The 25,496-nt window shown below is 45.2% G+C and overlaps 2 protein-coding genes across 5 annotated transcripts; one reads left to right on the top strand and one right to left on the bottom strand.

Annotated features, from left to right (window-relative positions):
• Nucleotides 1-60: 60 nt before the first annotated feature.
• Nucleotides 61-16,167, bottom strand: pfas (phosphoribosylformylglycinamidine synthase). 2 transcript variants are annotated; one of them, XM_035416014.1, is made up of 29 exons: nt 16,042-16,167; nt 14,606-14,737; nt 14,249-14,384; nt 13,930-14,035; nt 13,323-13,521; nt 12,387-12,492; nt 12,124-12,264; nt 11,717-11,841; nt 10,773-10,901; nt 10,259-10,390; nt 9,980-10,108; nt 9,655-9,728; nt 8,904-9,060; nt 8,418-8,479; nt 7,693-7,854; nt 7,268-7,372; nt 6,637-6,768; nt 6,018-6,248; nt 5,705-5,885; nt 5,249-5,332; nt 4,919-5,074; nt 4,350-4,469; nt 4,092-4,237; nt 3,421-3,628; nt 3,074-3,165; nt 2,715-2,829; nt 2,113-2,259; nt 1,742-1,882; nt 61-1,164 (listed from the first exon to the last, which is right to left on the bottom strand). In XM_035416014.1, the coding sequence occupies exons 2-29, from the start codon at nt 14,724-14,726 to the stop codon at nt 857-859; spliced, it is 3,945 nt and encodes a 1,314-aa protein (XP_035271905.1). In that variant the 5' UTR covers nt 14,727-14,737; nt 16,042-16,167; the 3' UTR covers nt 61-856. The 2 variants fall into 2 exon arrangements, with proteins under 2 accessions (XP_035271905.1, XP_035271904.1); XM_035416013.1 differs by lacking the exon at nt 16,042-16,167 and having other exon boundaries at nt 3,074-3,159; nt 14,521-14,608.
• A 1,320-nt stretch (nt 16,168-17,487) lies between these two features.
• fzr1b (fizzy/cell division cycle 20 related 1b) lies at nt 17,488-25,455 on the top strand. 3 transcript variants are annotated; one of them, XM_035413412.1, is made up of 14 exons: nt 17,490-17,721; nt 19,240-19,414; nt 19,707-19,808; nt 20,071-20,134; nt 20,417-20,544; nt 20,731-20,813; nt 22,032-22,215; nt 22,854-22,919; nt 23,336-23,438; nt 23,616-23,797; nt 24,034-24,267; nt 24,421-24,525; nt 24,724-24,816; nt 25,179-25,455. In XM_035413412.1, exons 2-14 carry the CDS (start codon nt 19,340-19,342, stop codon nt 25,218-25,220), a joined length of 1,461 nt encoding a protein of 486 aa, XP_035269303.1. In that variant the 5' UTR covers nt 17,490-17,721; nt 19,240-19,339; the 3' UTR covers nt 25,221-25,455. The 3 variants fall into 3 exon arrangements, with proteins under 3 accessions (XP_035269305.1, XP_035269303.1, XP_035269304.1); XM_035413413.1 differs by lacking the exon at nt 17,490-17,721 and adding an exon at nt 17,908-18,820; XM_035413414.1 differs by lacking the exon at nt 24,421-24,525 and having other exon boundaries at nt 17,488-17,721.
• The last annotated feature ends 41 nt before the right edge of the window (nt 25,456-25,496 follow it).

The raw sequence follows: 25,496 nt of genomic DNA, 5'->3' as shown, positions 1-25,496 counted from the left end.
ACACGGCTCAAACACAAGCTCAAATTTCTCATTTGAAAATAATTATCTCTTGAAAGCTCATACAAAATGAAGTATTTATTTTTTTCTTAGATTCAAAACAAACTACTTCAACTGACTGTTGACAGGGCACACTAATAACAGTGTGATTATCTTTCTAGTAAACAACCGTTGCTATGGAATGGACATTAAGGGTACAGCCTAAAGAACCATTGATGTTTCTTGAATAAAATCAGAATCAGGGATTGAAAGGGACCAATCAATCCCTCCTAATGCCAAACTGACTGATCCTAAGTTTCTCATTGTCTTTAACTAGCAGAAATCAGTATGAATGTATATTGATGGAATATATACAAGCAGATGTCATTAGTGAGGTATTTCTACACCAGTGGAAGACTTGTCTTCAATTATGAGTGAAATACTGAAAAGAATGCAACTGTTGGAATGTCAGGTCATGGCGGTGGAAGGAATGTCTTTATCACCAAGCCCACTGCTCATCATTTGGACCATGAATGGTCATGAAAATAGGCACAGAGTTGGCAACTCTGAATGGAGGGCCTGAGACAATACCAAAGAAACAATTACATAACAAAGTAATTAGTAAAAAAATCTAGCCTAACTGTAACAGGAATAAAGAATGGTCCATATGTGATAAACACCTAGAACCAGGGGTATTCAATTTTGGAGCTTAAGGTCCAAACCAATTACATCGTTGTATTTAACTTTGGATCTTGAATTATCAGTACTTTACGTGTTGACTCATTATTTGGACAGCTAACAATCAGCAACACACTTCAATGGGCTTGTGAAATACTTGAACTGGGCACCCAAAACCAACCAGAGCCCACCCCTGTCCAGCTCAGGCAGTCTGGCACCAGGCCGCGGCATTCTGGAACATGCTGAGCCAGGGCGAGGGCGACAGGGAAGCTCTCATGGGCTCTGGTGCCCAGGCCCACTGCCAGGCCAGCACCGCCCGCTCGGGGTGGGGCATCATGGCCAGGTGGCGCCCATCGGCCGAGCAGAGCCCGGCCACGCCCTGGGGCGACCCGTTCGGGTTCTGGGGGTACCGCTCGGTGGGGGACCCCGAGTCGTCCACGTAGCGCAGGGGAGCCAGGGAGCCCCCGATGACTCGGTCTTGGGCCTGAAGAGAGCTGAACTGCACCAGACCTGAAGGGAGAACGTGACAGACTTTAAATAACTAGCTAACCTCCACCATCAGCACATTAACCAACATACAGCATAAACTAGGAGTCCGGAGCGCTTCGCAAAGACAGGTACTCCTTATGGAATTTCATGTTATTGCAAATGCTTTTATAACACAAAGTTGTAGAAACATTGATGGCAATGGGATAGTCCCTCAAAACCCACACTAACATTTTTAGGACTTCCAATAAAATGTACTGCCCCTTTCATGCTAGCCACCCAAAGTATAACAAAACATGTAAATAAATTCAGCAGACTGTCTAGAAACATTCTCACTTTTTTCATCATAATTCAATTCTATTAAAAGAAAGCTTCTCAACTGTAACTACACAGCATAAATTCAATCTATTCCTTTTAGAATATCAGCCTGGCACCTGCCCAATTTTCAGGGTTCTCATAAATTGCAAATCTTTAATTCAGTATTATACATTCACTTTCCAACATAATCACTAAACTATGAATGAGTGATACTTCCTCTGCATAACTGTAATATGAGCCGGGTGGTATTCCCTGTTTTTGGGGACAGGGCAAGGTTCCTCACCTTCCCCATGGGCCACCCAGACGCCCAGCGACGACCCCTCCATTCCCCTCAGCATGACAGCGGGAGAGCGCAGAATGCCCACACTCACAAACCGAGACTCAAACCTGCCCGACTTGTTATGTGTCAACGTCACGTCTGATGCTGGAAAAAAGAAAATAAACAAATGCTATGCGAGTAATCTAATGTAGTCCAGCTCAAGTGAGAGTTTCCATATTTCAATTTACTGCTTTTATATCGGTAATGTAAGGAAAACAGATATTTATCATGTGATAACAAAATGAAGTTTACTTAAATAAGGGGTGTGCGTTTTTCCCATTTGTTGAGATCCTACAAAGCTATGTTCAGTCCTGTGGATTTCCTGCCTCTGTTACCTGTGCCGTCTCCCTCACCGACCCAGCCCAGCAGGGCCATGAGCTGGCAGCCATTACACACGCCCAGACTGAGTGTGTCGCCACGGCGACGGAAACGCTCAAACTCCGCCCGCGCGCGTGGGTTAAAGGTCACAGTGGCAGCCCAGCCTGAGGAAAAGGGAGGAACAGAGAGAGGCTGTCCCAATATGCACACTTGTCACGCCTGCATGCTCGGGCACTTGGCATGCACATTCATCTGCTAATGTAAGTGCACAAGTGTGTCCCATTTCTCTAATAATCAAAAGCGCAGTGCGCTCGATGTGCACTTTATCCATTCTTGCGCTAAGACCACTCAATTGTTTTAAATATCCCCATGCACTTGGGAACTTAATACATACTTGCAAACTATATGCAAATTTACGTTCCACATCACAGTACATCACCAAAGTGTGTAGGTACCCAATCGCAACTAGCCAAGTGTGGATAATAGGACAGCCCAAGTGTGTTTCTTTACACTATTACACATCATTAAAAATACATGTTTGAAGGCCAATCCGTTTAAATTAACTGCCAAGTATCTCTATGGTCTCAGTTCTCCGACAGATATCTCCATCCAAGGGTACCTTTAGCTGAGCCCAGGACGTCAGCATAGCTGAATCCACCCACAAAAACGACCATCCTAAAGGGGTCAAGGGTCGTGGATCCTGAACATACATCTTGCATTGTGACATCCCAAACCTAGTAATAAAGACACAACAGCAACATGTTGAAAATATTTCACTATTTCATAACTACAATACATTCCGACACTTCAGAAAGTATACAATATGCATTTTTTCAGTTAATATTTTCAAGCTCTAGATCTGAAAATACGTGAACCTGTAAGTAAATATGTGATGAGACAGGAGAGGGTTATTAAACCGGCTACATGGCTGACTGTATTAGGCTGCATGTGTCTGCGGCTGTCCCCGTGTTGTAGTACCTCAAATCCCGCCATTGACAGAGACGCCGACATCTCTCGGTCGCCATTGCTTCCTTCCTCTCGTATCACCGCCACTCGGGGGTGTCCTTCAGCTGACACACACACACACACACACACACACACACACACACGGGCACACGTACGGGCACACGTAAACATACATAACAGAAATAAATTAACTAACCATCCTCAGATCACAACCGAGTTTTACATTAAAATAAACATACTTAGTATGTACAAAAATAAATTGAGCTTTTAAAATTGAGTACTCATCATTTCAAAATAAACACTATGGAATTGCTAGCGGAAATAATAATAATAATAATAATAATAATAATAATTCTCACCAAGCCCCTTAAAGCTGGGTGTATGAGCAGGTTCAAAGGTTAGTCTGTAAAACGGCTGTGTACGACAAGCCAACCCATCCTCCTCCTGCTGCACACATGTGGGATTGGCCTGAAGGCGTTCCAGCTGGAAGCTAGTGCTTTCCCATAATGCCCTGAGGCGAGGCAGACTATCACTCAGCACTTCCTGTCCACAGACTCGCACTTTAACCTAGAAGACAAAAAGGCTGCTTTGTTCGACAAATGCGCTAAAGAATTGAATCACTGTAAAGCATGCATTAACCAATACTGAATTTCAATACATGTCAGTCATGTAATCTACTACATTTGACAAAGTAAAAATTATTAAGCGGATGGTCGTCAGCTGGATATTTACTGAGACAATTCAGGTTAGGCTTCCCATTCGGGGTCTGCCCCCCAATAGAAATACTACAACATGTTGCAGAAATACTGTTGCTCATACTACATTCTTAAAATATGGGTCCTCATACAGGTATGTAAAAGGACATTCAAATTCTTAAGTAAAGTTGTGGTAGCCTATACATAGAAACGTTAACATGCATGGAGTAGGAGGGGTTAACTATGATGCACTCTGAAACCAGATACTTCTGCAATCCCAAACATACAGTACTTTCATGATGAGGCAGATCAGGGCAGTGTGAATTAGCTCTCACCAGGGACTCGGGTCCAAACCCACAAGTTTTGCCAATTCTGTGACAGGGGAGTCCAGCATCTGTGTAGCTTTGGCACACACTGGCCAAATTGGACTCAGACACCTCCAGAACCAGGCCCAGCTCCTCTGAAAACAGCACCTCCATCACTGATATAGAGAGAGATGTTGAGTTTATGAAAAAGATTCTTATTTTTTCAAAGGTTACAAAGAAGGCTCCAAACCCCAAAAAAGGAAATTGTGTATTTATTATTGCACTAACCTCCTGGCCCTTGCAAAGGCAAGTCCACTTCTATTCCACGATTCCCAGCAAAGGCCATCTCCAGCAGGCAGGAAATGAGCCCCCCATCACTGATGTCATGTCCTGCGCTAAGCAGTCGGTCTAGGAAATGTGAATTTCAATCACGACACAGTATGATCAAAACATTTTCCTTCACACATTTTTTTTTCATCTAACTGCATAATTTCATTTATTATACAAGTCGGTTTTGTTTTCACTGTATTTTGTTTTATACTGTGTTTGTGTGCATTTTATAGCATTTTGGAAAAGTACTTTGAGCACAGTTAGACCAACAAAAGGCTATTATTGTTATTATAATTATTAACATGCCAAACAGTAAAAATATCGAAGCTGTGAAATGCAATCATGATCAACAACTGCCCCTAATCCCCACAAAGTGGGTTGTATAAAAAGCAAATCAGATTTTGTTTAAACTGAACTGATTCAATGGGTTTTGTACATAAGTGGCTAATGTAACATTTAATCAATAGGAACACTGTATTGTGGATGGGCATGCCTCACTGATCACATCCATTATCCTCTTCACTGACCCTGAATGAGCATCTGTGTAGTGTTGAAGCAGGCAGAGAGCTTGTCTGGGTCCTCCAGGTCAGGGCTGCAGTCTCCCAGCTGCCCGTAGCACTGGGCCAGAGCAGACCCACCCAGCCTGTATTTACCCGGGCTAACGGGTACATACAGCAACAGGCCTAAGACACAGAGAGGCACACACACACTCATCTCATTACACTGAAAGAACCACGGTCCACATGCAAGTTTGACTTAGCGACTTCAGCAGTGAACGTGAGGAATGAAAGCTGGCGATGAAGAGGAACGATGTGTAGGCCGCACAGCTCGAGTAGCGATCCGGAGGACACCCTCACCGTTTCCGTCGGGGTTCTCCAGATCAGGGGTGACAGTGGCAGTTACGTCAGGACACACAGCATAGACCGAGATGACCAGAGACCCTGAGAAGGCAAGACAAGGTTGACACTCATTAACAGAGTGGGAGAGCCAAAGAAACCCACAGCCGGAATTCATTCTACTGAGCACCTACGTTTTTATTGATATATTAATCATACTGCATTTGCAGGAAGTGAGAGCACTTGCACTTCACAGTAACTGCAAATCCTTCTCTCTGTGAGTGTCACAGAAAGTCAGAGCGCCTCCAGCTTCACTGAAATATTCCAAAGTTCCAATGTAAACAGCCTCAGCCTTAGCGCTTAGCGAGCAAAAACTTACATGTTAAAATGCATGCAATGTAGCTTCGTGACAAGCCAACAGAGCGTTATGGGTCTCGCACACCTGCCCACAATGGCAGACGCTCGCGCTCGGCGTACCTGGCGCTTTGACGGTTTCTTTGCCCACTCGGGCCGCCATGCTAAGGGAGTCCTTGCCTCCGTCCACGGCCACGCCCAGTCTCCCCATCACCTCGCACATGGCCTGGCACGCCTCCCACAGGGCCGCCCCCTCGCCGGGCAGCTTGGCCGCCCACATCCAGTTCCCGCTGCACTTCACGTCCTGCCACCACAGTTACCGACATCGTCAGTCTGCGACCTACCGACCTACATCTCAATCTGCGCTTATCGCCTCTGAGTCAAACCAATGGGGTTAAAGATCAACAGATCTGTGTACTTTTTAAGGCGGCAGTACCTTCAGAGCGCTGACTCTGGCGAAGACCAAGTTGGTGAGGGCTTCGCCCACAGCCATGCGAGCCCCTGCGGCCGGGGACAGCAGGCCTTTGATTGGCTGCTCGCCCACTGCCGTCGCCGCCCCCTGGAGGCTGAAGGGAGAGAGGGCCACAACAGCCACGTCGGCCAGGGGGGTGTGCAGGGGACCCACACACTGCTGCTGGGCCACCAGCCCTGTCACAGAGCGGTCCACCTGAGACACGGGGCGAGGGAGGAGACGCGCCGTTATCACAACAGCTACAGCTGTGGGTTGGCCTGACGATGACGATGACTGGCCCAAGGATACATCAGAGCAATATGGAGGGTGACTGTGCAACAACCAGTGCTTCAGCTACCACTTTTTGTTGGAAAACTGTTTCTGTTTCAGATGTTTCAAATGTGCTTCAACCATGTTGGATCAGCGTGATGATGCTATATAAATATAAACATATAGACCTGAAGAAGGTGGGAAAGTCACTGACCATTAAATATAGTGGCAGCAGGCAATGAGTGTATGATTCTTTGTTACCGTATTTCTGTGAGCATGAGAGAGACTTCCAAAGATGACTTTGCTGAACGGATTAGCTGTGAGGGAAAATGACCTTGTTGGTGAGGTAGCGCTTGCTGGCCACAGAGGGCAGCCTCAGCACTCTTTCCAGGGCATCCATGACACACAGACCCGGGGGCAGACTTAGGGGCTGGAGAACTGGGGTCACACGCTCCAGTACAAACTCCTGAGAGAGGATGATGAGAGAGGAAAACCATGACTCATCTTCTTTTACGTTTCTTTTTTTCCATAGTGCCAGTTTTCAACTTCCCTCCCTTAGACACCCTTAGGAGGTCCCTGGCAATTCAGAACACCTGGCAAAATGATTGATACAAGCACTTTTGGTGAAACTGCAGAACCCATCTGTTGTGGGATTTATTCATTTACCACCTGACAAACATAAATGGCCTGCTCAGTTCCTACTTTACTTATTCTGCATTCTTTTTCTCTCCTTAAAAATATGTTCACTCCTGCTCTGATCTAGTTTCTCATTTCTAGCACCTTCGCTTTGAAATGTGAACTGGAATGACATCATTTGAACCAGGCTACTACCAACCAGTTTGACAAGTTCCTTTCCTTACTCAGAGTGCCAGAAGGGGGAGCCCTTCAAAGGAAATTAATTTTGTCCATTGGACTACGAAAGTTTAGGTTGATGCAATAAAAATGATGCAATGAAAGCACCTAACCTTCTGTGGCATCTTCCCCAGTACCCATTCCAGATCTAAGTCCACTGGACACCGTCCACCGTCACCTTGCTCCCCTGGTGCACTGCGATCATCCACCAGCACAATCTGACAGAGAGGAACACAGAGAACTTCAGTACAGACCAGACAGAGAGGGACACAGAGAACTTCAGTACAGACCAGACAGAGAGGGACACAGAGAACTTCAGTACAGACCAGACAGAGAGGGACACAGAGAACTTCAGTACAGACCAGACAGAGAGGGACACAGAGAACTTCAGTACTGACCAGACAGAGAGGGACACAGAGAACTTCAGTACAGACCACACAGAGAGGGACACAGAGAACGTATGTACAGATATGACAGAAAGACACAGAGAATGAAGACACAGAGCACATGTGCACAGATTTGACAGAGAGATACACACCTTGCCGTCCCCAGTTATTTTTCCCACAAAGTCCACAGGGCACTTTTCGCGGCGACACACTCGCTCCAGGAAGTCCCGGTCGGAAGGGCGGAGGAGCAAAGCGTTGCTCTCCTGGTACTCTGCCCCCCAGAGCTCCAACACACTGAGGGTGGGGTCACCCGTCTGCCAGGAGAGGACAGGACACACTTTGCTTGACTGTCACCGAATTACACCACATGCACCGTAATGGTAGATACACATGCTTCACTCTTAACAGTACTCTTTTATTTTCATTTTAATTCTTGATGTTCATAAAAAAATTCTGGTGCCCTTTGAGGATAAACAATGTCAGACAAGTGAAATATTGAAATATGGTGGAAATTCAGTTTTAAGCTTTGAAACTAATCTAACAGACAGAAGACAAGTAACACACAGTTAATCTTTATTGTGGGGGGGGTGGGTGGGGGCACTTTAGACTTTGACCAAATTATATTATTTTCCCCTCAAAAGGCCTTCAAGCATTTTCTTCCTGACAACACAAAGTGTGAAAAAAAGCTTTGACACCAAGTAACATCAGAAAGAATAACAACACTAAAAATGGCCATAAAAACGTAGCGCAGCGCATCACGTTTTTCAATTTTTCAGTTTGCGCGACGCGTCATTCATGTCCGTTTCAATTTAAGCCGGCTGACACAGACACCCTTCCCCTGCGGCGAACGACGGGCGAGACGGAGGGCGATTCTCACCTTAAACCTGCTGGCGTGGATGAGCGCTCCGGCAGGCTCGCTCAGCTCCTTCAGCACGTTACCTGCGCACAGCAGCAGAATCCGCTCAGCTACCGCAACCCCCTCACCCACAGCCCCATCAATCAGGCCCGACAGCTCGCGCTCTAATCTGGAGCTCGTGACACGGTCACGTCTTTAGCGGGTTTGCCGCAGCTGCGTCTGCGGACCGTCTACGCGAAGGCAGAGGCGGACATTTCCAGTGGTCAGAAAGTAAAAAATCCTGCCATGCGTTTCATCCACCCCCTGGATTCAGCCAGCTGATTTAGCTCTACCTCCTGGCTGAAGAATGGTGCCCATTCAGCAAATCCAGGTGACTGGAACAAAATCCTGGGATGAACTTGTACGTTCTGAACCTGGATTGTCCAACCTCTGTGTGAAGGTCAGTGCGTGCGCTGTTCTGGTGGTGCCCGCGCGGGCACGTGCCCCCCCGTCTCGTGGCCGTCTTACCGTTTCCTCCAGCGCCCTGGTCGTGAATGCTGCAGACCGGGTTCCCCTCGGCCCTCTCCAGACAGGCCCGCAGGGCCCGGTTCATCTTCTGCTCCATCTCGGCGTCCCCTCTCTGCACTGCCCCCAGGTCACGAGCGCTGGAGTTATCGCCCTGAACCTGAACACGCATTACATTACATTACATTACATTACAGGCATTTAGCAGACGCTCTTATCCAGAGCGACTTACTCAACGTTTTTTTACGTTGTATCCATTTATACAGCTGGATATAAACTGAAGCAATTTCGGTGAAGTACCTTGCTCAAGGGTACTTGTGTACCGGCAGTGTCCTACCCGGGAATCGAACCTGCGACCTTTTGGTTACAAGCCCAGTTCCTTACCCACTGTGCTACACTCTGTCCTTACGCGCACGCAACTCAAGTGAAGCTGATGGATCTTTTACATAAACACTGCCTGAAATTAGGCCTGAAGACTGCGGCAGGATTTCAAGGCCCGAACTCACCAGCATCACCCCAATGTCAACACTGCTTTATTAGAGTCATCTGTCAGCAGTAAGAAAACCAACATATTAAAAAAATTCATTATTTCTATTTACAGCCCGGACTCAAAAGACGCCAATGTTACATTTCCCAGGATTCCAATGGTCATTCACTGCCACTGCACTGAAGACTGATTCTCAATTTTCCAGTAAAGGGATAATACTGTTTGTTCATTTAACTGATCATTTTTAAAACGGCCCGTCTTCAGTACCTGTATGGAAGAAGCCGCACCGCCACCAACACCAATCCTGTACACAGGGCCCCCAATCTTCACCACCTCCATCCCTGTGAACGTGATTGTGAGAGAGAGAGACACAAGGAGATTAAAACACAGGAACCTTTGAGTTGCTTAATTTTATGCTTTACGGGGTTTGTGCTGACTATGCTTCACTCATCACTTTCCTTTGAAATGAGCCCTTTATTTCAATGTTCCAGACAGTGCTTGTAAGCCTTATGAGTGCATCTCATTACTGAAGAGCAGGTATTGCATTAAATATTGTGTAGAAGCTGTAAAACTCAATGTAATTCTCCCTAACCTGGCTTTGGATCTTCCTTCTTCACATGCTGGTCCTCAATAGAGCCCAGCCCACCGCTGAACATGATTGGCTTGATCCACTCTCGCCGTTCCCCATTGGGCAGCTGCATGCCAAAGGACCGGGCAAACCCTGACAAGAGAATAGTAACTGAGCAACAGTCTCCAAATGATGATGATAAACCAACTTGGCCCTTATTCTCCACACCACATAGAAAGTGTTCAAAGAGCTATGCTTACATCTACTGCTGTTGGCAGCTAATATAAAAAAGAGGAGTAGTACCTGCAAGGACCGGCTCCCCAAATTTGTTTCCATAGTCTGAGGCTCCGTCACTGGCTTCAATGGACACCTGGAGTGGAGGAGCGAAACTGGGGGGGTATTCCCACCCCTCCTCCTCCCAGGGCAGGGCATAACCTGAGGAGACACACGAGCCGGTCCCTCAGTGAGCTCTACAGGACAGGGCGTGGTCACCGGGAGGGTGGCGGGGACAACAGTCTACACCTGGCGAGGGCAGCTTCACAGTCACAATTAAAGGGTGGAGAGGTGCAGGGGACAAGACAGGGAGGCATTACAGTTGAGTTACGGATATTGATACGGATTAGGATAAGGATTAGTTTGTGACAACGTTACCATATAAAAAACAAACAGAAAATACCAAAGTAAACGGCTGAATCCAAACAACCCGTCAAGCATTATTAGCTTAAGTATACCTACACTGGGAAATAGACCTTCAAGAAGGGCTGTAATCATCTGGATTGAAAAAAAGGACTACAACTCCCATTTAAGCAAGGCTTACCAGGGATGTGCAAGTTGCCAAAGCAGTATCCTGCAGTTCCAGCAATCACGTGACCCCCTCTGCCAGCGCTCTGAACATCCCGAATTCGACCGCCCGTGCCTGTGGTGGCCCCACTGAAAGGAGCCACGCCTAAAAGAAGAGGTGGGAGGGGTGATTGTCTTTTTACCACTTTGGTTTTTTTCCCCTCTTATCACTCTTATTTATTTACGTCATATAAATTTGCAATTTTGCCCAACCACCCAGAATTAAAAACAAATTGCCAGGTTTACAGAACTTGAATAAGCATAAGCAGAATACTTTTTATTAAATTCACAGAAATACCAAAAAGTGTAACAGGATTGCTTGTTTTGAAAACGAAGACAGCAATAGATGAGCATTGCATCATGGGTAAATTCCTGACCTGCAATGGCTCTGACTGACTACAACCCTCTACAGGATACAACAGGTATTAAAAATAGATGGAAAGACAGATCGATGACTATGAAGGTCAGCTATTCAATCGCTCGCTCAGAGGGTGAAACAGAATTGTGTATGTACGGTACCTTGTTATGTCAAAATGTTTTCAAACCTTTGATTGACCCACTAGCTGGCAAAATATAGACACACTGAATTCTGAAATAATAAACTATTTGTGCGGGCATGGACCACTGGAAATATCATTCTGAGACAAAGCTGATAGAATATGCACATGCTACAGTCCAAGGGAATTAGACAAAAGGATGCACTGTCTTCAACAAGAACCAACCCTGCAACAGTGCTTTTGGTAGTTGACCTTAGTTGAATTATTAACCAACACAATACATCTTTGGAAACAGCCTTCCACACATAATATAAGAAATACTGAGTGAGTTCAGATTGCCTCCTGCAGGCATTAAGACAATTTCAGTAACTCCCAGAAGCTAACGGAAAATGCTAGAGAAAATATGCTTTCGTTTCTGACACACCTGTGGGAAAGTTGTGGGTCTCTGCAGTGAAGATGACGTGTCGGGTGGTCCGTCGAGTCACATAAGAACTAGACTGTGCTGGATCACTGGGATACATACACTCTACTTCCATGCCCACGATACCACTGCAAAAAAAGACACACACACACAGAGACACATGCACAAATATATACACTTGAACAGACACAAAACCAATAAGATAAATACACAAATAGTCTATATGCATCAACTGATTGTCATTGTCACAGTATATATAACACAGGTCATTTAACTTTGACCAGACTTATCCATTATAAAATAAGGGTCTGAGACGTCGATAAACAGAATGTAAAACAGTGCACTGGCTCCATCTGCAGGATCTTTCGAATACTGCAAACTCCCTCTGAATTTCTAGTTTCATCTCTCACCTGCTGTTGTCACAAAATTTGATTACATTATTCTGGTTGCTATGGCGCTGGGTCCCCATGATAAGGCTGAAAAGTGTCTCCTTTTGCTCCTGTCCATCAATGGTCATGTGACCTCGGAAAAACCAATGGCGACTGTGTTCACTGAAAGAGGGAGTGACAATTCCATAATAAACATAAGACATACTAAGCATTGTGATAAAATTCATTATGTAAATACTTAACTGAACGCACCACCCCCAAATAAAATAAAAATATAAACCGACCTGTTGGACTGGGCAAGATCAAAACACTCTACACTAGTGGGGTTTCTGTTCACCCTCTGGAACAGAGCAGTGTAGTAATCCAGGTCCCATGGGTCAAACGCCAGACCTGTACATAGACACAGCACAAATACTTCACTCAACTACGTCACTGCTTCAGTTACATATCAAGGTCGGTAATATACAAATTTCAGTCAGATTGTATAACAAAATAACATTCACCGTGCAACACACTGTGCTGTGCAACAGTTCAAGCTTCTTAACCCTTTGTGGCAGTTACACCCCAGAGTACTGTGTATTGTCTTCTTAAGTGAAGTGTAACCACATTGCAATGGTTTATACAGCAAATAACAGTTTACCGGAGGACTGGGTATACTGAGTTGCAAAGGTAAAAGGCAGGCAATGAGCACTAAGAGAGTGCTTAGAGGCAATTCATGCCAGAAATTAAAATGCTTAGAGTGAGAGATGCAATAAAGGTCTGTTGGAAATACTACAACCAATAACACGCAATCCAAGTAAAAAGCAAACACAGACAAAGAAAACTCATTGAAAAATGCAAAACGCCACAGTTTAGTTAGTGCAGACAACAGAGCCCTGTGATCTAATCAAAAACACCCCCGTCTTGTGACTTCCGCTGTCATTTTAACCTTGTTAAGGACCATGTGACAACACCCCCCCTTTTCTCGTTGGCATTAGGTTCTGCACACAGAGACAGGATGGAAGGAGGAAAAGAGAGTGAGAGACAGGGAGAGGGAGAAAGTGTCTGTTTAGTAAAAAAACGAGAGCAGTGAGACTGAACAGCAGTCACAGCCGTTTCCATAAAGCCTGTGAAGTTCTATTCGTGATTACAGGTATACAGAATAGGAGCAAAGAGACAGGTATGACGACAGAAGGGGCATTTCCCAGCCCGTCTTGCCCCCCCCCCCCCCCCCTCCTTACCGAGCTCCTCATTAGCCTTCTCCAGGGCAGCGCGGCCCTCCCCCAGAATATCCACCTCAAACACCTCCTGAGGGCGCGCCTCCACAGCAAAAGAAGAAATCGGACGAGGGTATATGCACTCCGTCATGCTGTCGTACAAGCCGGCGATCAGTTTCTCCATCTTTTCTTCTGCCATTGTCTCACTCACTCCATCTTTGGGCTGTAAGGGACAATGGAAACCACAAGTCCCGGTTCAGTACGTATTCTGCTAAAATCTGCACGACCATCCCACTCAAGAACGTCCCTGACATCAGTTCCCATACCATACATTTCCCCTCATTCATAAACAGACTCGTGCAACTCAGTCCTGGACGATTTATACATGCACTTCTCCTTATTAAAACAAAGACAGATTTAATAACGGTGAAATGCCATGGCAAGCTCCTAACGTAAGGGGACTCTGCTAAAGCACTTCATAGTCAAAAACCTCAGAAAAATTAGATCCTTAAAAACACGCCACGTTATTATTTTCTAACTTGTTTCACTGCGTATAACCGATAAATTCCAGAGAAAACAGTGAGGACATGCAGGCTGGCTCCTCCCGTCTGTAGCAGGGCGGAGACGGCACCTTCATGAGGAGTCGGCGCGAGAGCTCCACGCGGGCCACCTGGCTCAGGCCCACACTCTGACAGATGGACACCGCATTGGTGGACCAGGCAGTGGAGAAATTCAGCCTACAAAGAGGAACACACCGACACAGGAAGCAGGAAAAATGAGAGTGAAAGGCAGGTCATGACAATCAGGAAAGTCATTTGAGCCTGCTACTTTTATTGCACATCAGGACCTACGCTTCAGTTCGCCTCTCCCAATGGGCAACTTTATGAGGTGTAAATCAATGCGCATGCAATTTACCCCCAATTTCAACCTCCTCTCACCCCTTATCTCACCTGGGCCCAATCTCCACCACGATCTCCCCCGGCCCCGCCCTCAGAAAGGGCTCCTCCGCCAGCTGCTCTGCCTGGAGCGGAGGCCTGAACAGCCAGCGGAGGACATTCTTCTGGTCTCGGCTGAGAGGAGCACTGGCTGGAAGAAGCAAAGATGGGAAAGAGAGTTAGAAAGTATTCAAGCAAAAAGAGTTCAACTTCACCTGTTTGTTTCCCTTCTTATCCACCATTGTCCCTAACCTAGTTTTAATAAACATTTCTACCCTGTCACTCACCTACATCTTTCAGACTCTCAGCAAAGCTCTACCCAACACCATGTCCTGTTTTGATCTGCTGCCGCCCCCCCCCCCCCTCCCTTACCACTAAGCTCTACATTGTAGCAGTGTTCAGTGAGGATGATGATGTCCGGATGGAGCAACGCGGACCTCTGAAGGCTCCGCCCTCTCTCCGCCTCCTTTCTGTAGAAGTGCAGCACCGTCATGACCTTCAGACCTGCAAAGGGCACAGATGGCATCACGAGTGGAGGTCACTGCAGGGAAAGCACCCCCACATCCAAAAGAACACTCCCACACACACAGGGAATCTGTAAAGCTGAAAGCAGGAGGCTATATTGTTCTAATTTGTGGCACAAAGTGTTTGAATTAGAGATGTAAATGAATATCTGAATATTCAGAAACTCCTTAGAAATTTAAAACTCAGATAATGCAAATGTATAATGAGTGACTTAATTTGCATAAATGTATATGGAAGCATGATGTCTCACCAGGATGAATCTCTAAGTCTGACATATCATTTAGTATTGTTAATTACAGCCATTATCCACCCCCTGGTAAACAATACTGTGAATTATATCAAAATAATTTACATGATTTTTAAATTGAATTTGATAAACATACTGATGCGTGAGCGTGACAGTACACTGTAGCATCTGGATGACACCACATTCCAATGTCAGTGAATGTGGGTGTACACGCACCAATCAATTCACACTTACACTGAAAGCTGGTTTGAGATGTGGGTTCAGTACTAATCTGGCGGTCTTTTATTGAGTTTTTTGCAACCTAGCAAACAACATGTCAGCAAGTCCTGTCGAGCCTATAATCAATACATAAGAAGCTTCAAACAGTGGACTGACCTGAAATCTGAGAATGAATCGATTTGGAATGTGTGTCAGAATACCTCACGTACAAGTGAAAAATGTTTGCCAGGACTACTACTACAGACACTTCTGAAGTGCAGTATAAATTTCAAACTTCATATTACGCCTTATAGTTGGCTCTAACAGAGACATTGGAGGGACAGGGGCCAGTTTGATTATTTGCCTGTTGCATCACAAAGTATGCACCTCATGTGTCGCGTCCTCCCGTGGATTAGGGCTACAGCCACTTGATTTCTTGCTAGAACGTTACTTAATTTTCAAAGAATTTTGTGCAATACTCGTGACCTCAAACATAGACAATTAACGACGTGAGGGCAGCTCAGGCAAGCAGTTACAAGCGAATTATTTCTCACGCGGATGCAACTTTTACTCACCGGTGTTACCTAGCAAGAGTTAGGTATGATAACCATTTAGAAACTGTATCAGTGCAATTGAAATCCTCACCTTGTAAGAATAATTGTATATGCATCGTATCGCGACAACTGTTCTCATATCGACGGCTCCTAATTAAAAAAGGCCATTTCTTTTTTTTCCCTACAGAATGTGTGAAAGCACTAGGCTACAGACGGTAACCAAACGTCTTCACAAGAAAAATTTGTGCATTAAACGCTAAAATATAACAGATTACCACTCTTACCTTGAGCAATGTACTCTAGCCTAACTTTCGTCTGCCAGTCAGTATTGACACACGTGCGCTACTCCATACACTGCAGCAATCTTCCGCAACTCACGAACATCATAGTGCGCATGCACTGGTTCTACTCGCTCGCGCGGAGTAGAACAGATTTTTGTCAGGGGGGGGGGGGGGCGGAGACTTATGCTAATGTGTTCACTGGTAGTGAAGTATCCATTTAAAAAAAGCACACTGTGCATGGTCAGCAACAATGCTTGGGTTTGCTGTGGCATGCAAATAATGCTCAAAGGTATTAAGGGGCCTAATGTTTGCCAAGAAGACATTCCCCACACCATTAGACCACAACCACCAGCCTGCACCTTTGACACAAGGCAAGATGGATCCATGGATTCATGCTGTTTATGTCAAATTCTGACTATCATCAGCACGTTGCAAAAATTGAGACTCGCCAGATCAGGCAAAGTTTTTCCAGTCTTTAATTGTCCAGTTGTGGTAATCACGTACCCAGTGTAGCCTCATCTTCCTGCTCTTAGGTGACAGGATTGAAACCAAGTGTGGTCTTCTGCTTCTGTAGCCAATTCACTTCAAGGTTTGATGCATTGTGTGGTCAGAGATGCACTTCTGCACACCACTGTCTGTTATTTGAGCATTTGTGGCCTTTCTGTTGGTGTGAACAAGTCTGCCTATTCTCCTCTGGCCTCTCTTATTAACAATGTGTTATCAGCCACACAACTGTTGCTCACAAGGATGTTTTTTGTTTATTCCACCATTCCCTGTAAACTCTGGAGACTTGAAGGTGCATGAAAAAAGCCCAGGAGGGTAGCTGTTTATGAGATGCTGGAACCACCATGTCTTACGCTAATAACCATGGTTATTACCTACCATGGTGAAATTTGCATAGATCACCCATCCTAATGTTTTGCCAAACAAGTAAACCTCCACACCATGTCTGTATGCTTTATATACTGAGTTGCAACCACGTGTGTAATCACAGTTGTATTTTTCAAATCAAACAACTATGAGACAAAATTCACAATTTAATGTGTGTGTGTTTTTTTTTTCCAACAGACATTCAACTACTGTATATTACAACAATGCGATTCAATTAGTTAAATCTCCCTATTCCAAGTCAGCATAAGTAGGCTATTAGAAGAAATGACTGTCATCTGATTTCAGAGGTTTACCACATAACTGCAATTATTTTTAAATGTAAAACTGTGAGTGTCAGGGTATGAAAATGTGCAATAGGTGGATAAAACTACGAACTTAAGTTTTCACGCAATTAAACTTAATAAAAACCTGGCCTACACAGCAGTGCTAACGCTATGTTTTAAGATTACAATTCGTTATTCTATGTTGAGACGGTGCGGAACTGGGTCGCAGCTCTGAATCGTTATGGACTAAGTAGCTACATGCATAAATATTCCACAAGTTAAAAAAAAATTAAAATCCACTTCGATGCAGCTGTTCAGCTGGTCCCGCAGCCATCTTGAGAGATGTAAACAAGCTGACCGACTTGCGAAGTCCATTCCATAGATTGACTTAGCCTGCAAAATCAGAACAAGGAAATGCTTTCCAGCCAAAAGAACACAATAAGAAAAAGAATAAAATATTAAGCGCTTCAAGAAACATTGTTGGTGAACTGAAGTTCATCTTTAATATGTTTCTGAAACAGTGGGTCGGGTAAGAATGATTTGGTGTTGCACGCTATGTAATGTTAGCTAACGTTAGCTTTTAGCTGACGTTTGCTAGATAGCTAGCTGTTTCCACGGAGGGTTTGTTATTTTTTTATGGTGCCTTGACAACATGTGTGGCCGATAAATGACCGTACTGTTAGCTATATATTCACGTACAGCTAGCTAGCTAACGTTTTTGTATAGCGTTAGTCCTAGACTCACATTGCACATTTGCCATTTTCTTGATCATTAAATTAATTGTGCGATAGCTATTGCTAGGCTAGCGCAAGCAATATAAGTTTGTCGTTACCGAGCTCAGTTAATCAACGTTAGCTACAGTAATGCTAGCCAACTTAGACTAGCTACCATACCTGGGACTTGGTTGGTAGCCTGCGCTAGACCTAGCTGTCTTTTGGTAGATTCTGTAGCCAGCCAGCTAACGTAGTTGGTTGTCAGATGTCGAATAACGCTAGTCTAGTTGACTAAAATCAGACACAGCGTTATAGACTATACTACTGAATCATTTGTCTATCTTTTAGTTAAGGTTAGACAACTGTATCGAGAGCTAGCTAACTGGCTACATCAGCTGGTAACTGTGTAGCTTGCTACCGTTTGCTGCTTAGACTAACAAAAAATCTATCGTTAACTACCGCTTGGATTCGCAAGCTATGTGGTGGTAGTCAAACGTTGTTAGTTCACTAGCCTAGCCTGAAACAGTAGCTGTTAGAGATACATCTAACGCTATCTATCTGAGCTAGTGATCTACAGTCCAACGCTGTCCTGTTAACCTGGCTAGTTAACTCTTGCTGTCACCACAGCTATTAAATTAATATTTATTTGGGAATGCACAAATATTCCTTTAGGAGTTTATATTTATATAGGCAACAATCAGACGTAGTAAATAACGTGTTGACGTGTAGGACATAGTAGCGAACCTGCTAGTATAACTTGCAATCGCTGCGAGGTCATAATTAATAAGATTGAGTTTTGACAGATTAATTTACAGCTTGATTTTTAGTTAATCCTAGCTATTTGCAGTTCATTGTTGTTTGGTGGCATGTTCGATTCACGGAAGGATGGATAGAATATTATTCTATAGTTGGCGTGTACGTAGTCTACATCTTAAGTACATAATTATTGTTTGCTAGCTAGATCCCCGGTTCGAGAGATTTTGTGTCAACTAACTTGGCTTGTTTTCTCACGTTAGTTTGCGAGCCTTTCGAGTATTTCAATCGCCATAATATTATATATTTTTTTATAGATACCCATAATAGATAATAGTAGAAATAAGTAGCGTAAATATATTTGAACACAATGAGTAATAGAAAATTATGTATCTGCTGTTGCGCAGATAAAAGTATTATATAGAAGTGGAGGCATCTGGAGTAATAATGGCCTGATTCATTGTTTTAATAGTTTTGGTCGTAAAAAATATATTTAGATTTTTGGTATTCCGGAATAACAAGCTATGTATGCCCTAGATTTTGTTTGTATTCTTATTTCCCATTCGCTGGCTCTTTATTAGGAATGGCTGAGCCTTGGGGGGTGAGGACTCCAGTCTGAGGGGGGACAGAGAGGTGAAAAGGGCACAGCGGTTCGGAGCAGTCGGTGGTGCTCAAGAAGAAATGGACCAGGACTACGAGAGACGCCTTTTAAGGCAAATCAATCATCAGAATCTGTCAGAACGCCGACTAGCCAAAGTGAGCAGAAGCGGGACAGGGATGAATCATTTTTTTTGACCAACTTGTTCCAGGAATATTTTTGATAAATTATGACGAGGAAAAGATATTTAAATTTTAATCCAGCGGTTCATAGAGGAATGATAATACTATGTTCCAGTATGTTCCAAATCCCACGTGTCATTATGGTACTGTTGAAGTCCAGTTCAATAGACAGTTTTAACACTGAATATTCATATTTTATCTCAGGTATTTAATTTCCCATCAGTAATGCATCCATTTTCACACACACACTTTTACCTTCTTCTTCCAGTCAGGGTGTGCAAGTTCCAGTCCATTAAGTGTTAAGTCAGGAGACCGCTTCATACCCACCCGTGCTGGCAGCAACTGGAGCGTTAACTTCCACTGCGCTAATGTGAGTCTGATGTAATCGGCTGCACCGTGCTTCTACCTGAGCCTATTCCGGTTGAGACTTCTAGCTCTCACAAAAATTGTGTGTAGAATACATTCTCGTTTTCATTATACCTCACATTGATTCAAGAGTGATATTTAAATGGAGCAGTGGTAGTGCTGTCGTTATACTGTGCATCACATACTGTACATCTTAAATTCTGTTTTGTCATGAGACCACAGCCTTTGTATCTTCAATGTTCTTTCGTTGTGCGGACCCCTGCCAGGAGAACTGCAGATCTCCAAACCAGAACCACAAGGCTAAGGAAGCTGGCTCGGACACAGGAAAAGGTATGGCTGTTATTAATATGGTACGCGTCACCCTTTTTCTGTTTCACTGTGTTTTGGGCTGCTCCTCATTCATATCAGTTGACCTATCCAGGGGGACTTCAAACAGTAAGAAAGCACTCGAATGGAACAAACTGTCCCGTGTTCTGTCAATCCCTTGAAGGCTATTGGAGGGCATCGAGTCACATGTTGTTTTTTTTTATGGAGGGCATCGAGTCACGTTTTTTTGAATGTGTGGGAGAGCTTAAAAGCGTGAGGTGTGACCCCTCTTCCCCTGGCTGGCAGATGCTGTGGCGTATGCTGCCCTGCTGAGGAATGAACTGCTGGGGGCCGGCATCGAGGCTGTGGCAGACCCACACGCGGATGGCCGCAGACAGGCCCTCCCAGCCGAGGGCACGCACAGCCTCTTCAGGGTGAGAGAGGGGCAGGGTGGGGCAGGGTGGGGGTAATGAACCTGCAAAGGTGAGGGTGGAAAACAGATTGAGGAGATGAGAAAATTTAGAAGAGGGGAACAACAGAGAGAAAGTGAGGGATGAAAGGTAAAGGTGGCTCAACGCTACTGTCTTTGTTTTAACGGAAGTGCTTCTCTGCTTCTGCAGTACACCATCCACACAAAGAGAGTGCCTTGTGACAGTGGGAACGAAGTCTCGCCCTACTCCCTGTCTCCACTCAGCAACAAGAGGTAACGTTAGCGGTCTCATGGAACCCTATTCAGACTCGGCAGATTTGTGCACCTGCTTCGGCATTTGTTGTCAAAGTTAGGGGTGTTCTCTAAGTGGGTATACAGACTCACCACGTGCGTGTGCTTATCTCTGATATTGGGAGGCTCTACCTTTCGGGCACTTGAAAATTTGTTCAGATGAAGCACATGCGCATGAATGTAAAAAAAATGCTGCCACTGGTATTCTACTTACACTGTATTTCTGGTATCTAACTGCATACCAACTGCATGTAAACACAGATGAGTCTAATTATGAAAAATTATTAAATTAAATTAAATTAAATTAAATTAAATTAAAGCACTTGTGCATTTGTGATAAAATATAACCATAAGTCTTCACCTTAAAGCTGAAAAACATTTGAAAAGAATAAAAAGCCTTTACAATGAAGCAACGATTAATAAAACGTGCTGTGTGAGTCCGTATTTGTGATGGCTTTCAGGTGCCCCATTAGAAACAATAGCCTATTGAACAAGAAGTAGCCCCTTGCTGTGTTAAAAATACTGTTTACGTATCGATCTGCAGCCCATTTTTAGTTTTTATTTGACCAAAGCGATGGGAACGCTTTCTGCTGGCACTGTCCATTGAAGGCTTGAATGCTGTTGTAAATATGCAACATTCCCCATTGGACTAGACATTCCTCTTTTTGTGAGTAAAATGCATGAGGAAGAATGTGTTTAAGTCAGTCTGAATGCATTTATCTCTGTTTAACATGGCAAAAACTCTCATTGTGCTGGCTCCATTTCACACCATGTAAGCACTGAACTGTGAATTTGCTTAAACTGCATAGGTGTGCAAATTTCTAATTAAGTTGACTTTGCAAAGTGTATATCTCAAGATTGAATAGGCCACATAATGTGTCCAGTTCCATATTAAAATGTCTTATTATTCATCTCTACTGTTTGATCAATTTTCTTGGGGTCTAATTTAATTTATCCTTCTCCACAGTGATATATTTTGACTTGTAAATGTTTCAGTAAAACTTGAACATAAAATAAGCTTAGATGGCATTTTGTTCTGATATTACCACGTGTGTGCTTGATCTCACCGACTCTTAGGTAATTACACATAAAACAAAAAATGAACGTGTGAGGAGGACTGCTCGAGTGTAACAGTGGAGAAGATTCCAGAAAAAAATTCCTGCCTTTATTTATTTATTTTTTCTCTTTGTGCGTTTGCAGTCACAAACTCCTCCGCTCTCCCCGCAAGCCGGCCCGAAAGATCTCCAAGATCCCGTTCAAGGTGCTGGATGCACCGGAGCTGCAGGACGACTTTTACCTCAACCTGGTGGACTGGTCCGCGGGGAACCTGCTGAGTGTGGGGCTGGGGGCCTGCGTGTACCTGTGGAGTGCCTGCACCAGCCAGGTGAGGGAGCTGAGGGGGGCACTTCAGAGCCATCAGACCCCCCCCGTTCTGTAAGGGTGGGGCAAAGGGTACCCAGCAGCCTCAGAGTTTGTGTGGGCAGTAAACTGAGGACGTGCTTATTGGCATTAGGAACATGGATTTGAATGCCCTGAACAGCTGCAGTGTGTTGAGCGAGTGAACCTTTTACCACGGCACCGGGCATCTGACCACATGTAATACCCTTTGCACTTTCAGATTTAAGTACAGTAATTGCAGAGGTTTCAGATGTCAGTTTTAATCTTATGGCATTTTGAGTATTTGGGTACTTTTGGCATATATACACTTTTACACTGTTTACATTACATTTTACACTGTTTACATTACATTTTACACAGTTTACATTACATGTGCCAACATCTTGGCATTGCTTTCTGGCTTTATACTTTAACAGTGTTGTGTTACTTCACATTGTGTACCTATACCCTTTTCCTTGCTGTTCTTTTGATGTAAACTAAACGTTGCAGCCCCATGTCACTGAAGAAGGTTGCTTGTAAAATGAATAAATTATAATTGATGATATGTAATAAGAGGGGCAATGGAAGAGAAAAAGGATGGGCAGGGGCGCGAGTATTGGTTTTGACAGCTGCTTGGTTGTCCAGGTGACAAGACTGTGTGACCTTTCGGTGGACGGAGATTCAGTGACGTCAGTGTGCTGGAATGACAGGGTGAGTCTGGAAGCTGCTCTACTCAGAAGCAAAGTCTCACACACACAGTCTGCCGATAAAACAGACTGAAGTAGAGGCGGAAATGTGTTTTTAGCATATAATGTATACACGCATACTTACAGTACACATGTACAGCAATTTCTGCCTCTTAGTATTGTCAGCCTTCGTTTGACTTTCTGTAAACTTGAAAAATCAGAAGCAGAATGTTAGAAGCAGGCTGAGCCTAATTTCCTTCACGTGAACCGTCAAGTCAGCTGGTGAATAATTGGTGTGTGGCTATAGAGGGACATTCCTTATGTGAAGCGGCTGTAAAATTTGAAGTACACACTGATTCTGCTATTAGTCGTATTTCAGCTGCGGATAAATGCAATCTAATGAACACACACACACTCTCTCTCTCTGTCCTTCTGCCTCAGGGAAGTCTGGTGGCAGTGGGGACCCATAAAGGCTATGTCCAAATTTGGGACGCCGCAGGGGGGAGGAAGCTAACCAGCCTGGAGGGTCATTCTGCTCGTGTTGGTAGGTCTCCCCCAGAGGAAGGAGTCGAGAGGGGGAGGGTAGCTAAAACGTAACGGTAATTCACTGGAGCTGTAACTTGGGTAGAATGATAGGAAGTGGAGAGGGCTTCTGTAAGGCCGATGTGGGGGAGCTGTTAGTGTGGGGGTGCTCTTAAGTGCCCTGGTCGCCCCCTCCTAGGTGCCCTGGCCTGGAATGGGGACCAGCTGTCCTCCGGCAGTCGGGACCGGGTGATCCTGCAGAGGGACGTGCGCACACCCCCGCCCGCCGAGAGGCGGCTACAGGGACACCGGCAGGAAGTGTGCGGCCTCAAGTGGTCACCTGACCACCAGCACCTCGCCTCGGGAGGAAACGACAACAAGGTTGGTGCTGAATATCTGATTACGCACGCACACACGCTCACACACACACACGCACACACACGCACGCACACAAACTCAGACATGTACTGGGTATCTGCTGGTGCCCTGTGCATCATGTGTCATGTTATTACAAAGTATGAAAGTGTGCTCACTTAAGTATCTTGTCAGTGATGCGCGTTCTGATTGGCTGAGTGGCACTTTATTGACGCACTAAAAGTTGCTTTGCCTTTCTCCAGCTTCTGGTGTGGAACAGCTCCAGCCTGCTCCCGGTGCAGCAGTACAGCGACCACCTGGCCGCGGTGAAGGCCATCGCCTGGTCCCCGCACCAGCACGGGCTCCTGGCCTCCGGGGGCGGCACCGCGGACCGCTGCCTCCGCTTCTGGAACACCCTGACCGGGCAGGCCCTGCAGAGCACCGACACCGGGTCGCAGGTGTGCAACCTGGCCTGGTCCAAACACGCCAACGAACTGGTGAGGCCCTCACACTCAACACACTGACACCTAGCCAAGCGCGCCCTGTCAAAGACCACGCCCATACCGAACGACCACCGAGCTGCTGCCTCTGACGCGCTAGCCCCCCCCCCCCCAGGAGGGTATCATTTATGTCTCTGTGTGCGTTCTCAGGTCAGTACGCACGGCTACTCTCAGAACCAGATCCTGGTGTGGAAGTATCCGTCCCTGACGCAGGTGGCCAAACTGACAGGGCACTCGTACAGAGTGCTTTACCTGGTGAGGGCGCTTTACCTGGCGATGGAGGGCTCGTGCAGGAATGCTAGGAAGAACAGAGCTTTAGTTTTGCATGCCCACTGTCTATGGTCTATTGTGCTGAGTTCAAATCTATAAGTAAATTTCCCACATCCACGTATTAAGTATTTTTTTCTCGACTGCCAGCTTACACCTGCACCCGGTTTCCTCTCCCCCTGACAGGCGGTATCTCCAGACGGCGAGGCCATTGTCACGGGAGCGGGCGACGAAACTTTGAGGTTCTGGAACGTCTTCAGTAAAACGCGCTGCACCAAGGTGAGGCTTTCATCCCCGTCACATACCTGTCCAACGGGGCAGTCCGTTACTGCGATGAAGCATTACTCCGACAGAGTTGTAACAGTCACAGTTTGTAATTACATAAATGGATTATGCACGGGTGGGAAAAGCATAAAGACGAGCAAATCGGATCTAATATCCTTTTAACATTTTATTACCCTTTCAGACTAATGACACGGTTGTGAATTGTATTTACGACTACTTGGTACTGAAGTCATTTTCACTGTGCTTTACACCCCCGTGTTGGTTATTGCCGTAATCGTGAAATGCATCATCGTTACAAATTGGAAAATATCTAATGAATGTCATTGTGACAAAGTGCCTTTGCTCTTGTCCTGTAGGAGTCCAAGTCAGTGCTGAACCTTTTTACCAGGATACGATAGTGAAAGAGACACTGGGGAAGAGCAGTGAAGCACCATCCCCCAGTGGCTGGGAAACAGACTTTATCCCCTTGGGAGTTCAGCACAAGTCACCAACCGCTGCTGAATGGATTCCCCAGAGAACTCTGTGACTTTGAGCTTTTATACTACGGACAGTCAACCATGGACATGCCTATTTTTCAGTATGCAACGTGCTGTCGATATTAAAACTAGAGGAAGGACTCTTGTGAAATGGAAACTTGTGTACGTGGAATTTTTCAGTGTGGTAAATGTTCTCTT

Source organism: Anguilla anguilla, chromosome 4 (assembly GCF_013347855.1).
Source record: "Anguilla anguilla isolate fAngAng1 chromosome 4, fAngAng1.pri, whole genome shotgun sequence".
Lineage (NCBI taxonomy): Eukaryota > Metazoa > Chordata > Actinopteri > Anguilliformes > Anguillidae > Anguilla > Anguilla anguilla.
This window is presented reverse-complemented; position numbering and strand designations above follow the sequence as displayed.